Source organism: Phasianus colchicus, chromosome 3, assembly GCF_987193195.1.
Source record: "Phasianus colchicus chromosome 3, bPhaCol1.hap1.1, whole genome shotgun sequence".
NCBI classification, from domain to species: Eukaryota; Metazoa; Chordata; class Aves; order Galliformes; family Phasianidae; genus Phasianus; species Phasianus colchicus.
In genome coordinates, this window is record NC_143438.1 from 83,291,573 (window position 1) to 83,304,221 (window position 12,649).

Genomic DNA, 12,649 nt, shown 5'->3' on the forward strand with positions numbered 1-12,649 from the left:
CTAGATCTGTTTGTTTCTTCTAGTTAAGAAAAACCTCACCACTGTACAAATGTAAGTGTTGTGATTTTTAATGCATTTATTGCATGTGCTGCAGCAGCACAAAACGTATAAGATGCACGTGTAACAAACATAGAAAACTATCAACAATAAACCCAAACACTTCCTTGAAACATTGGTTGCCTTACAAATATAACAACAAAAAAGGATACAGAACTGCAGAATATGCAGTCTGATGCAGAGCCATCTACTGGCAGCACAATCTTAGAAGGTAATGAAAATTACTTTCTGAATCCTATTGAGATGAACAGGATTTCCTGCCACAGAGAGAGGCTTATTAGCAGCATCTTTCAGGTTCCTAAATTGCATCCTTACTGTTAAATCTGCAATGGAACAATTTTTCCATTGTGCACTCTTTCATGGTGGAACAATATCCATATTGTTTAGGACTAGATAAAAAAGGTGATTTTCCAGACATGAACAGAACAATAAGGCCATTGCCACTAGCAATGAATTTTGCTCATCTTGCAACTCAATTGACTGTTTACATTTAATCAATGAGATTGTGACATTAAAGAGTGAAAAAAAACAAGAAGATACCTGTGCACATGTCTCTTCAGGCGATGAGATGCTAACAAATAAAACTGACATGTCCAGAGTATGAACTGGAAACATTTCCAGAGCATGCAAAACAGCAGGTGCCAAGTGGGATGCCTGGCCATATCCTGCCTTTCCTACTAATAGCAGGCGTGGCCTGCAGGATGTAGGCTGCCAGTAAGCTTTCCTAGAACAAGAATCATAAAAAAAAGTGATAAACAGACACACAGATATTCAAAGTATTTCTTTTCTATGTATGCATATATTTACAATACTCTTCATATTCCAGTTAAGTTCTGTGATCAGGAAGTCTATCAAAACCCATGTTCTTACAAACTGATTGCATACTGCCCCCTAAAAAATCCTGCCAATTCCTGTCATGTCTGCTACTCATCTGGCTCTTTTAATTAATGGCTTCTAAATTGTACATGGAGACTGTCCAGCTAAATACACACAGGACAACTGGCTAGTTACCTGAGATGAAGTACAGCAACTTCCAGCACACACAAATCTGGATGTCACTGTCATCCAGACACTACCCTTCAGTAGGGCTCACGTTCAAGTTAAAACTGAGTTTTAACTACATCTGTCAAATTTAGCTGACACGGCCATTATTACTGGAGAAGGTAGGAAGAAAGGAGCATAGCATTGCTGTTAGAAAAGCATGGGTGTGGGCACTGAAATACACTGGCCATATCTAAAGAAGCACAGAGTGGGACTGCTTGAATTACAGCAGTATATTACATACAAATAAGGTATTTACTTATAGGGCAGAAAATTTTCTGAACAGCGCAGCAATAGAATTGAGGAAAAAAAAGTTTGACTTGGCTGCAATAACATAATCTAACTTCTGAGCCGTAGGCTTGACTTCCATGTGAGAATATCAGAAGATTAACAGAAGTTAGTGGCTGAATGGTAACAAAAACAGTCTGAATTCCTGCTACGTGACTTGCTACTGGTTTAACAATCCTGGAAAACAGATGGGCAAAAGATGGCTACACAAATCCATATAGGCTTCTTAAGCTGAGAGGATAGCAGAGCTCTGTGGTTTCGAGTATTTTGAAGAACGTCATGGAGTAAATCAACATGTTCTAATAGCCTGAGGATCACTTGGCTTAGGTAAAGAAAGCTGAGTTTTTCAGTCTTGAATTTGATCGGTTCTAGCAATGCACTTCATTAGGAATTCAGTACCTTCATGCTTACTTCTTACAAATACCTTTTACCACCTGAACACACACATTTTATTCTATTTCAACATCTACCACCCCTCACATCTGTACCAGCCAAAGCTGTTTAAAAAGCAAAATTTAAATGTAATTGGAGCAGGCATTTACCTACTAAAATTGAGGAATTTTTCCTGCGGTCTGCAAATCATTTTATCTGTTACATTCTCTTCAAAGATTGAGGGTGATTCATAGTTTCCATCAATTGTATCACCTTTTAAGATAGAATTTAAACTGCCTGAAAGACAAAAGAGGTTTGTTATTTTTTCCTAAACAGTCTGTACCTCTTTCTCTTCAGCTTCAAGCACTTCAGCTTCAAAATCAATGTCAAAACCCCTTCTTCATTTCAGGTCACATGCTGACTGCTATTTCCTAGAGATCATCCTACTACAGATCTATGGAGGCTGCACATCTCTGCAGTGCTGCTCCCTTAAGTTCCACAATGTGTATAAGGTATGTTTCTCAGTTGTTCATTCTTTTCCCCATAGAATAAATATAATTAGGAACAATTTATGTCGTTCTTAAATAGCTAAAAAAAACAAGGCCATTACTTCCTGGAGCAGGCTCCCACAGTACAAGCATGGAGATTAAGGATGTTGTGGTCACAGACTCCCTGGTCTAGGACTACTAAATCATGACAGTGACAAACCCATCTTCTAATTAAGGATCCTTAAAGATAACTGAAGGAGAAGATAATGGAAGGAAGGCAACAGAATGGCAGGACAATTAGCAACCCCCTACCCTTTCTGCTTCTATTTTACCAAAGCAAATGAAACTACCAGCTCTGCTGAGAGTAACACTAGTAGAATATTCTCCAGAAATCAGCATGTAACTCTAAAGGGATCTCCATTAACCAGGACTGGAACGATCCTTACACTTCAATACTTACATCTGTTTCTACAAATGCTAAATATGTTAGCAACTGTCAGAAACAGGATGCTTTAGGAGAGGACTATGCATTCTTTGCTATGTATCGAGCCCTTCAGTACTTCCATCTCACATTTCACTTTAGAATCCAGAATAAATGCTATGCATTATATTCCAGTTATTCCCATAATGCACATACAAATAATAAAATTCTATCATTGTTACGTCTGATGTGTTTGTGTGCACTGACTGCACGAATCAGAAGCTTTTGCTTTGGCAAAATCTTAATGAAGTGGATCCTCTTGTTATACCTTGCTGCTGGTCCTTCTTCAGTGCAAGCTCTGCATGAGGAAATACCCTTTGTAGGGCTTGTAAAATTCTCAAGAGTGTATTTCCTAGAAGTGGCTTCATAATAGGTGACAGTGCTTGGCCCGGTGAAGGCACAGCCCTCTGTGATGCTGGAACAGTTTTCTGCATAGCCATCACAAAATCTTTTGCTTTTATTTTAATAGAATTGACATCTAGTTGCAATTTCTCACTACTCGAGTAGATCTGAGGATATCGCCGGCGGAGGGCACAGAGAGCAGCCTCAGCACACAAAGACTTTATATCAGCTCCGCAGTACCCTAAATAAACAAAGAATTAAGTGTTACATCAGTCTTGGGCAAAACATGAGTCAAGGTCCAGGTTTTCAAGGTGCAACATTTATAGAGTTCACAGTCCCAAAAACAAGTGGCTTTACAGAGAATTTAAGGTTCTTCCCTACTGCACGGTAGGAAAGTTTTGTTCTGTGGCTGACTGCCCGATTTCCAAGGCATATGAAACAGTTTCCTAATCACAACTTTGTTCTGGGGCAAGATGCCCCAAACCCATTCAATGTTCTGAAACAACAATGACAACAACAAAAGGGATGCAGATGAAAGCAGCTAATTTTGAGTGTTGTGAAGGCACGTCAGCTGCCTAATGGACTGGTTCTGCAGCAAAGCACAACAGCTTGGGTACTGCTGGGTAAAAGCTAAGATTCCTTAGAACTTAGTCACAATCACTAACACATTTTGCTTTCAGTCTTACCAACACATTCTGTAGCGAGCTCATCTATAAATGTGTCCAACAGCTTAGGAGTCCAGTCACGGGTATGAATCTTGAAAATTTCTTTTCTGGCCTGGAAAAAAAATTGTTGCATTTCATTTTTGTTTGCATTTCATATTTTTTCCTAAAACCAGCAACAACAAAACAAACAACACCCCCTCAAAAACTTCATAATACTACAAATAGTTTGCTTATCTGCTAAACATTCGGTGCAGTTGACATGATAGAGGGAAGGGATGCCATCCACAGGGACCTGACTGGCTTAAAAGGTGGGCCCATGTCAACCTCATGAAGTTCAACAAGGCCAAGCACAAGGTCCTGCACCTGGTTTAGGGCAGTCCCAAGCACAAATACAGGCTGGGTGGAGAATAGCTTGAGAGAAGAGAAGGGCTTGGGAGTGTTTGTTGATGAAAGATTCAACACGAGCTTGCAATGTGCACTTGCAGCTCAGAAAGCCATTCGTATACTGGGATGCATCAAGAGAAGTGCAACCAGCAGGTGACTCTGCACCTCTGCTCTGCTCTTGTGAGACCCCACCTGGAGTACTGCATCCAGTTCTGGGGCCCTCAACACAAGAAGGACACTGAGCTGTTGGAGCAGGTCCAGAGGGCCACAAAGATGATCAGAGGGCTGAAGCATCTCCAGGACAGGCTGAGAGAACTGAGGCTTTTCAGTGTAGAGAAGGCTCCAAGGAGACCTCAGAGTACCTGAAGAAGGCCCACAGGAAAGCTGGGGAGGGACTTTTTATAAGGAGAAGTAGTGACATAACAAGGGGAAATAGGTTTAAACTGGAAGAGCATAGATTTTACTAGATATTAGGAAGGAATTCTTCACTGTGAGGGTGGTGAGACACTGGAACAGGTTGCCCAGTGATGTTGCAGATGCTCCCTCCCTGGAGATGTTTAATGCAAGGCTGGATAGGGTTTTGAGCAGTCTGGTTTAGAGGGAGGTGTCCCTGCCTATAGCAAGGGGATTAGAAGTAGGTGATCTTTAGATCCCCCCCAACCCAAACTATTCTATAATTTTATAGTTAATTTAATATGTTCATTTTCAAGCAGGAAATCTAATAATTCTAAATTTGTTTTGTTTATCTTTTTCTGAGAACCTGCAGTTAAAGAAAGGGCAATTCTAGCTTACATAAAAAAGTTTCCAAAATGTGTCACCTAATGATCTTCAGCAAAAAAGTGTAGAAAAGAAAAAACTATCATGAAAACCATTTTTTTCCCCCTCCAAGAAATTTCTCTTAAATTTGGGAAACTTCATGGTGACAGTCCCATTAGTTCACTGAACTTGCTTTTCTGTCAGTTCATTCAAGTAAAGTAGTTCTAGTACTACTCTTCAAGCTGCTGCAATTTCTATAAAAAAAATAATTATGACTCAAACTATACATCAGTTTTATCCTTGGTTAATCACTGCCACTGAACTAGAAGCTTCCCAAGCCCTTCCCTTCTGCAGTGCACTTCACGTCTTCATCCAAGCCTCTGTTAATATGAAGCAGTAAGAATGTCTGCTCCCCCTCTCTGAATTAAGGCAACTCCCAGGACCTCCAGATTGAGAACAGTCAAATGAAGTATGCCTCCATCCACTCATAAGTGAATTACTGAGACCAAAAGCAGAATTTCAAGGTGAAAATGCCCAAGCAGATTAAGTAATTAAGCAAATAAGAACAACTTTGGGAACGATCCAAGTATGTTCCATCACTAGTCACAATAAAAGTTTTTATGCAAGCAAAAAGTAATTATTGAGGACGTACACCACTTCCTTCACCTTCAAGAAGGGAGAACAGAAGTTTAAAGCCAATTCACATTTTCATTCCTTCTTAAAACATGCCAGTGACAAGCAACATCCTGTTTTTCTTAACTAGTCACATTGAAACCAAAATTAATATAGAGTGAATTACTTGAAGTCATCATCATATATATTCAGTAGCAGATTTGCTCTGAGCAGTATGAAAGCGTCTCCAGATATCCGTCTTCCAATCTGGACAGCTTTTTGCTCTAAAATTGGACTTTGTCACATAGCATTAAGGTTGTATTTACTTTCTGACCTCTTTATTTGGGAGGCCAAAGAGGAATTCTCGGTCAAAGCGTCCAGGTCTTCGTAATGCAGGATCAATGGAATCGAGTCGGTTGGTTGCACCAATTACAACCACCTCTCCTCTGCTGTCTAACCCATCCATGAGTGCCAGAAGCGTTGATACGATGGAGCTAATAGAAAAGATACAATTTTTATTCACTGGTTCAGTAAATTTTGTTACAATCCACATGGCTTAGTATTGTGTTCAGCTTTGGGCACCTCAATACAGAAAGGACATGGAGGTGCTGAAACAGGTCTAAAGAAAGCCAACAAGGCTTGTGAAGAACATGGAGTTCTCCAAGGTTGGAGAATATGGCCAATGAGAAACAAGTTAAAGAAACTGAGGCCATTTAGTCTGGGGAAGAGGAGGTTGAGGGGAGAACCTTATTGCTCTTCTCAAATATCTATCTGAAAGGTGATTGCAGTGAGAATGGGGTTGGTCTCTTCTCACTGGTGGCAGGACCAGGGGAAATGGCCTCAAGTTGTGCCAGGGGATGTTTAGGTTGGATATCTTTACTGAAGGGGTTGTTAAGCACTGGCTCCCCAGGGAGGTGGTTGAGTCACCATCCCTGGATGTGTTTAAAAACCATTTGGATGTGGTGCTCAGGGACGTGATTCTGCAGTGGGTTGTTAGAGTTAGGGTAGTATGTTTAGGTTGAGATTGAACTTGATGATCTTGAAGGTCTTCTCCCACCTGAGCAGTTCTTTGATTCTATTACTTTCTCCAGTGAGTACTCAAAAAAGGACACATTTCTGTTGATGAGATGCTCATCAGCAACTCATTTTAAGACAGACAGAAATAGGTAAGGTAACACAGACTTTGTGCTAGTATTCAGCAAGTAAATTGTTTTCAACTGTTGTCTCAAATAATCTCAATTTTAGGAGCACTGAGTTACAAGTTTTCAGGATAAATTAATGAGTAATATGAAGTGGTCATCATCTCCCCTCTCACTCCCAGCAGATTCTATGTAGACACAGAAAACATAGTACCTATGAATCTGATCTTGCTTACTGGACCGGACAGGAGCAAGACCATCAATCTCATCAAAGAAAATAATTGAAGGCCTCATCTGATATGCCTAGAGTGAAAAACAGTAATATTGTAAAAGTAAAACAGCACTACTTAAAGAGAAAATACATGAAAGACATTATGGTTGGCATGTCACTGAAACTAGATTTTTTAGAGTAACATCAGGGATCTCTACTTACTGACTTGGAGTATCTGACATAAGTAACAGAAAGCATCAGTCTACATCAACCTACTGTGACCAGGTAACAGGAAACAAATCATACCAGTAGTTGTTACAGCTATTTGGCAGCCATAAAGAACAGTCAGAACTTAATTCAATTACAGGTTATGGAAGCAAGCCTCCTCTATGAATTTAAATAACCCTGCTTTCAGACAGCATCTGTTTCCCTCTGATCTAACGCCATCATCTCTTGCCTCCTGCAGCCTTCTCTGTGGCTGTTCTGGTGTGAGGAAATTTTTTTGCTTTGAAAGCTTTTCTCATTTTGATCTTTCCCCATTTCAAGCCCCTGATCCAAATTATTGAGGCAGTGAAAAAGCAAACACTGACATTCCCATTTCAGTGGGAAAAAAAACCACCACCAACCCTAATAAAGTACCCCCCAAAAGAGGATGCTCTTAATAATGAGAATCACAGAAAATTAGTTTCAACCAGGAATAGAATATACTGCATATTTCAATCTTACCTGATCAAATAACAAACGAAGTTGCCTTTCGGATTCTCCTACCCATTTACTCAGGCAGTCTGCACCTTTTCTCATAAAAAAAGCCACTCTCCTGTTCCCTTGGCTACATTCATTAGCAAGGGCACGTGCAACCAGGGTCTTCCCAGTTCCTGGTGGACCATAGAATAGACATCCTCTGCAATAAAAAACGATTCAGATAGGAAAAAAAAATAAACATTGTGAAGAGAACCTATTACAACCATCATCCCTAGAACAAACAATTCCTCTCTACCTAACCAAAACATTTCATGTATAAGACAACACAAATAGCTGAAGTTGGGTTAAGGTCCTAGCAGGTTGAAGTTTTGTGTTCCGACAAAACTTCCCAAGGCAGCAAAATAAATGAGTAATGCAGATACCTCAGATGTACACCTCCAGAAGAGCATGTACTGTCCCAAAAGGACATTTCCAAAACTGCTAGCAGACAAACAGGTTATTAGAGCAAACTGAGATCAAACAAGCAACTTCTGCCCAGAATGAGTTACCAGATGAATCACCAGTTCATTCTTTAGCAATACGCTGCATACTCTCGCTTTCACACAAGCATGGATTTGATAGCAAGACTTGTTAGTAAAGCACTTAATTCTCTCTTAAAAAGCTTTAAGTTACAGGATTTAGCCTCCCAGACTATCTGTTGCTGGTGAAAAATGAGGAAGTCTAACACTGAATAGAAAGTTTAAGAACATAAACAAAAAGATATTCTGCATTTCAGATAAACATAACCATCAGCTAAGAAAGCACTAAACATGCTGCTGTTTAAATAAGAATTTCAGTGAATAAAGAAGTAAGGCTCTGGAAGGTTTTCTTTTCATTATTTGTTATACTTCTAAAGTTACTGAAAGGAAATAATCTAAACTTATGCGTCCATATACCATGATTGAGTTTTGATTACTAAGAATATAAGGATAATCAATAAATCTAATAATTCAATTTCATAATTGACAAGATTAGCTACGTAAGAAACAGCCAGCTTCTTACTGTATCCCAAGCACGACAAACACCACAACATTCTTGCTGTGAGTAACAAGCATTACAAGTGATACCTGAGGACTTCATAAAAGGTGAGAAGGAGAAGCGGGCTTCCAAGAAACAAATCACAAATGACTTCCATTAGATGATCTCCTCCTCCTTACAAACTTATCAAGCTGACTTGTACAAAAACCCCAACCCAACTTCATAACACCAAGACACTTTTGAAATACATTCCCATTTCCAACCAGCAGACAAGAAATCTTTATGCATGACAAGGCACTGCTTATGTTTGGAAGCTATATATATGCACACTCTGGACTCCATCCATTTTAAATAATTATTTTTTACTACTACTAAAACAACCCCTCACTGTTGCCAAGAAGCAAGGAAACATATTGATAACTCGGCTGAATATTCTCCTGAAAATAGCTGACTTACAATGCATGGTTTCTATCAGTTACCTTGGAGGCTGAATTTTGAATCTCTCAAACACCTCTGGATAAAGCAGTGGAAAAATGACCATTTCTTTTAAAGCTGAAATGTGGTCTGAAAGACCACCCACGGCATCAAATCGCACCTGAAGATCAATTCAACAGAACACACATTGTTAAAGAAGTTAGAAATTTGGATGAAGGTGTCACCAAAAATTATACATCAGCAAAAAGGAAGCGCTCTGGGCTATTTCTGAAGTTGCTTGACAGAAAAACATCAAACGTAGTTGTAGATGGCCCATTACTGAAAGCCTTCACAAACACTGATGCAGCGAATTAAAACCACTTACCGAACTATCAATTTGCATTGGATCAACATCAGCCAGGCTTTTTCCAGTTTTCATTCGATCCTTGCGAACTCCCTTCAGCTCATCCTCCTGAAAGTTTACTGGAAGACACCTGATTTCAATTAAGGAGAAAGAAAAAGCTGCCTTATTTCAGATGCAGCTAGAATATTTGTTTTTATGACAACAAGTGAACATAGAAGATTTTATTAATTAACATAAGCTTCTTAAAGAGTTAATATTCATTTGAAGTCAGATACTTGTTAACATCCATAAAGAATAGAAAACTGTCACTCCAGACATTCATCTGAGACAATGGGTTTTTTGTTTTCTGCTTTTTTTGTTTTTGTTTTTTTAAGCACATATGAGTATCCATGCCAGCCAACATGGCACAAATCTGACTACAACTTTAGAACAAGCAAATCCACATACAGAAACAATGAACACATCTTCATTTTTGTGATGAAAGAACCCCCAAAAATACACTAGCTGCTTTCAGAGATTTTTTGCTTCTATGTTCAAAAAAAAAAAAAAAAAAAAAAACTTACACCCCAAGGGGACAAATTTCATTATGAAAGGCCTCCCACCACTGGTCATTCCCATGTAGCTTGCATATCAGAAAGCATACCAGTCTGAAAGACAATTGGCTGAAGACTTTTTTTTTTTTCCGTGTGCATTTATTAAAATAGTTTTAATAAGGAACTAATGAAACCTTTGCTATTTCCTAGGTTTATCAAATTGTCAGACACGGTGGCTTTCTCTCTGGACAAGCTACTTAAAATTGCAGAAGTATGATGTTACTTAGAAAAAAAAAAAAAGAAGTGTTCCTCCTCCCATTCTCTCTTTACAATCAAACTGCTTATAAGTAATTAATTTCTAAAAATTCCAGTTTAAAATGTTTGGTTCCAATCAACAGGTGTGATTAAATATGATCTCAACTTAGTAACTATACAAGACTAAAGAGGATAACTCTCCACAGTTAGGGAGATGCTATTTGCTCAAATACATTCATCCCTCCCATGTTCTCTAAATACAGTAACCTTCTTATTGTCCTGTTACGGCTGTGCATCCGACGCCTTTCAACGCTCTCTTCCTCATCAGATGAGGATGACAAGGAAGGGGATGATGAGGAAGACGATGTGGAATTAGCATTGTGGGCTGCACGTCTCAGTCTGCAAGCATTTAAACAAAAAGGTTAAAAAAAAATAAAATTCTCTCAATATTTGACATTACTTGTTGTCTACTCTATCTCAGAACTCACTCTCCAGGATCTATCAACTTTCCAGTTCAGTGTGCTCTTTATTAATCTGATATCAAAAGCATATTACATTATTGTCCTCAGAACAGCAAAATTAACTTTTTTTCCCCCTTGGGAAAGTAAAATGTTTTTATTTTACAAAGAAAGTTCATGAACAAATTGCTCACACAAACCTGACACACACACATTTAGCTCTGATTATCCTCTCTGTGAAACATAACCCCTTTTCACTGATGTAAGTTAAGGTTCAAAGAACTCTTCCTTCCCTGACCATCTATTTTCAGGAGTGCTGAACAAAACATTCCTAATGTGCCTATCAACAGCATTCTCTGTGCTTTAACTGCTTACAGAACCTAAGAAGCCTTCATCATTACTATGGCAATTTATCATTTAATGAAGAATTAGCTTCATACAGAAACATTAAGTGATTTCAACAAGAAACTAGAACCAGTAGTTGAGTGGTTAAAAAAATCTTTCATGAAGCCTTCTCTTCTAAGTCTAATGAACTTATCTTCAACTTAATAATTTCAAACTAATAATCTTCAACCAAAAAATTTCAGGATTAAATACTCTGACTAAGATTTTAGAGGGACATTCTGGCTTCAATTTCAAAACAAAAGAATTTCAATTACACAATCTCAGGCACAGTCTCTATAACCATCACATCAGTGACCCACAAATACTGGATTTTTAAAAATCCAGGAAGTACCCACCTCCTCCCATCCAAAGATTTGTTTCCTGTATAGGTTTAGATTACCACAGTGATAATCATAAGGTTACCCTGTAACCACCACCAAACTGAAAACCCTTTGAAGTTGATAAAGTAACAGGACTGAAAACACTACAAATAAATATAAATTATCACTAGCCATGCACCAACCTGTTAGGCCGTTTCCGTGGGCTGGGAAAGAGCATCTTGCGTTGTCTTGGTCCTGTTGAAAACAAAGAAGTTAGAAAAATGAGAGAGTAAAACAGGAAAAGATTCAGAAAATATCATGTGTTTTATCCATTTCTAATTCCAGAGGAAAATTTCAAGTGTTTTTGTTTTGTTTTTCCATCAGTAGATGCACAGTAGAAATGCAAACACATACCTGCCTTTAAGGAGACTTGAAAACCACAGGAGCAAGACTATCAAGCCTGTTTAATTACAGTGAGGATGGTGAGGCACTGAAAAAAGGTTGCCCAGAGTGCACCAGTGGTTGGTGCCCCATCCCTGGAGACTTTCAAGGCGAGGCTGGATCAGGACCTGGGCAACCTGATCTAGCTGTGCATCTCCCTGTTCACTGCAGGAGAGCTGGACAAGATGACATTTAAAAGGTCCCTTCCAACTCTTAAGGATGATTACTATTATTTCAAGGACAAATGGGTCATCTTTGATTTTTAATTCTCTTCTTTATTCCCCTAACTTAAAATCAGAAAGTTCTCAGATGGAAAGAATAGTACATTGAAGAGAAAACTGGTAATATAAATTCTAAATCACATATCAAAGAAGGACCAGGAGCACAACGCAGAAATCCTGAAGTCACACTGTAGCAGTTAGCAAAAGTGCTGAAAATGCAATATAGCAAAGCAAATGAAAAAGATCAGCAAGTAAGCCTTGGCATAGAAATACAATATGCACAGGACACATGCATCTGACAACACCAGAATTTACTTGCAGAATGAAGGTACAGTATTAAATGGAACTACGTGTAACAAGATATCTACTTCACTTCTGTGCAAGAAATAAACTCTTTAAAGAAACCGTGCACATAACCTACTTTCCAAAGGAGCTTGGTAGGGCACAACAGTTTTCCTCTGTCGGAGGTCATAACGCTTTTGATTATCTTCAACATCATCATCTTCTTTACCCTCAATTTCTTCTGATGACGCTAGCGTACCACAGTGTGATATTAAATTATTAGGTATAGTTGCAAATGGTCCTAAAACCAACATGTGCTATGCAGGTGCCTGTAGCTTTTACTGTTACCATCACCTAAATAATACAGCAGACCTGGAAAACCTTAAGACAAATTCATGCAACACACATTTCAGAAATTCCTA

General features: G+C 38.7%; 1 protein-coding gene across 1 annotated transcript in view; it reads right to left on the bottom strand.

Moving 5' to 3' along the window:
• The window catches only part of ATAD2 (ATPase family AAA domain containing 2), a 34,914-nt gene that overhangs the window by 11,576 nt on the left and 10,689 nt on the right, over window positions 1-12,649 (bottom strand). Inside the window, exons 7-18 of the mRNA XM_031591189.2 lie at window positions 12,367-12,477; window positions 11,487-11,538; window positions 10,389-10,520; window positions 9,355-9,463; window positions 9,035-9,150; window positions 7,563-7,737; window positions 6,840-6,928; window positions 5,821-5,980; window positions 3,756-3,846; window positions 2,996-3,310; window positions 1,929-2,055; window positions 598-781 (exon numbers count right to left, since the gene is read on the bottom strand). Of these exons, the coding sequence (XP_031447049.2) occupies window positions 598-781; window positions 1,929-2,055; window positions 2,996-3,310; window positions 3,756-3,846; window positions 5,821-5,980; window positions 6,840-6,928; window positions 7,563-7,737; window positions 9,035-9,150; window positions 9,355-9,463; window positions 10,389-10,520; window positions 11,487-11,538; window positions 12,367-12,477 (1,661 nt within the window). The remainder of the gene's footprint in view (window positions 1-597; window positions 782-1,928; window positions 2,056-2,995; window positions 3,311-3,755; window positions 3,847-5,820; window positions 5,981-6,839; window positions 6,929-7,562; window positions 7,738-9,034; window positions 9,151-9,354; window positions 9,464-10,388; window positions 10,521-11,486; window positions 11,539-12,366; window positions 12,478-12,649) is intronic.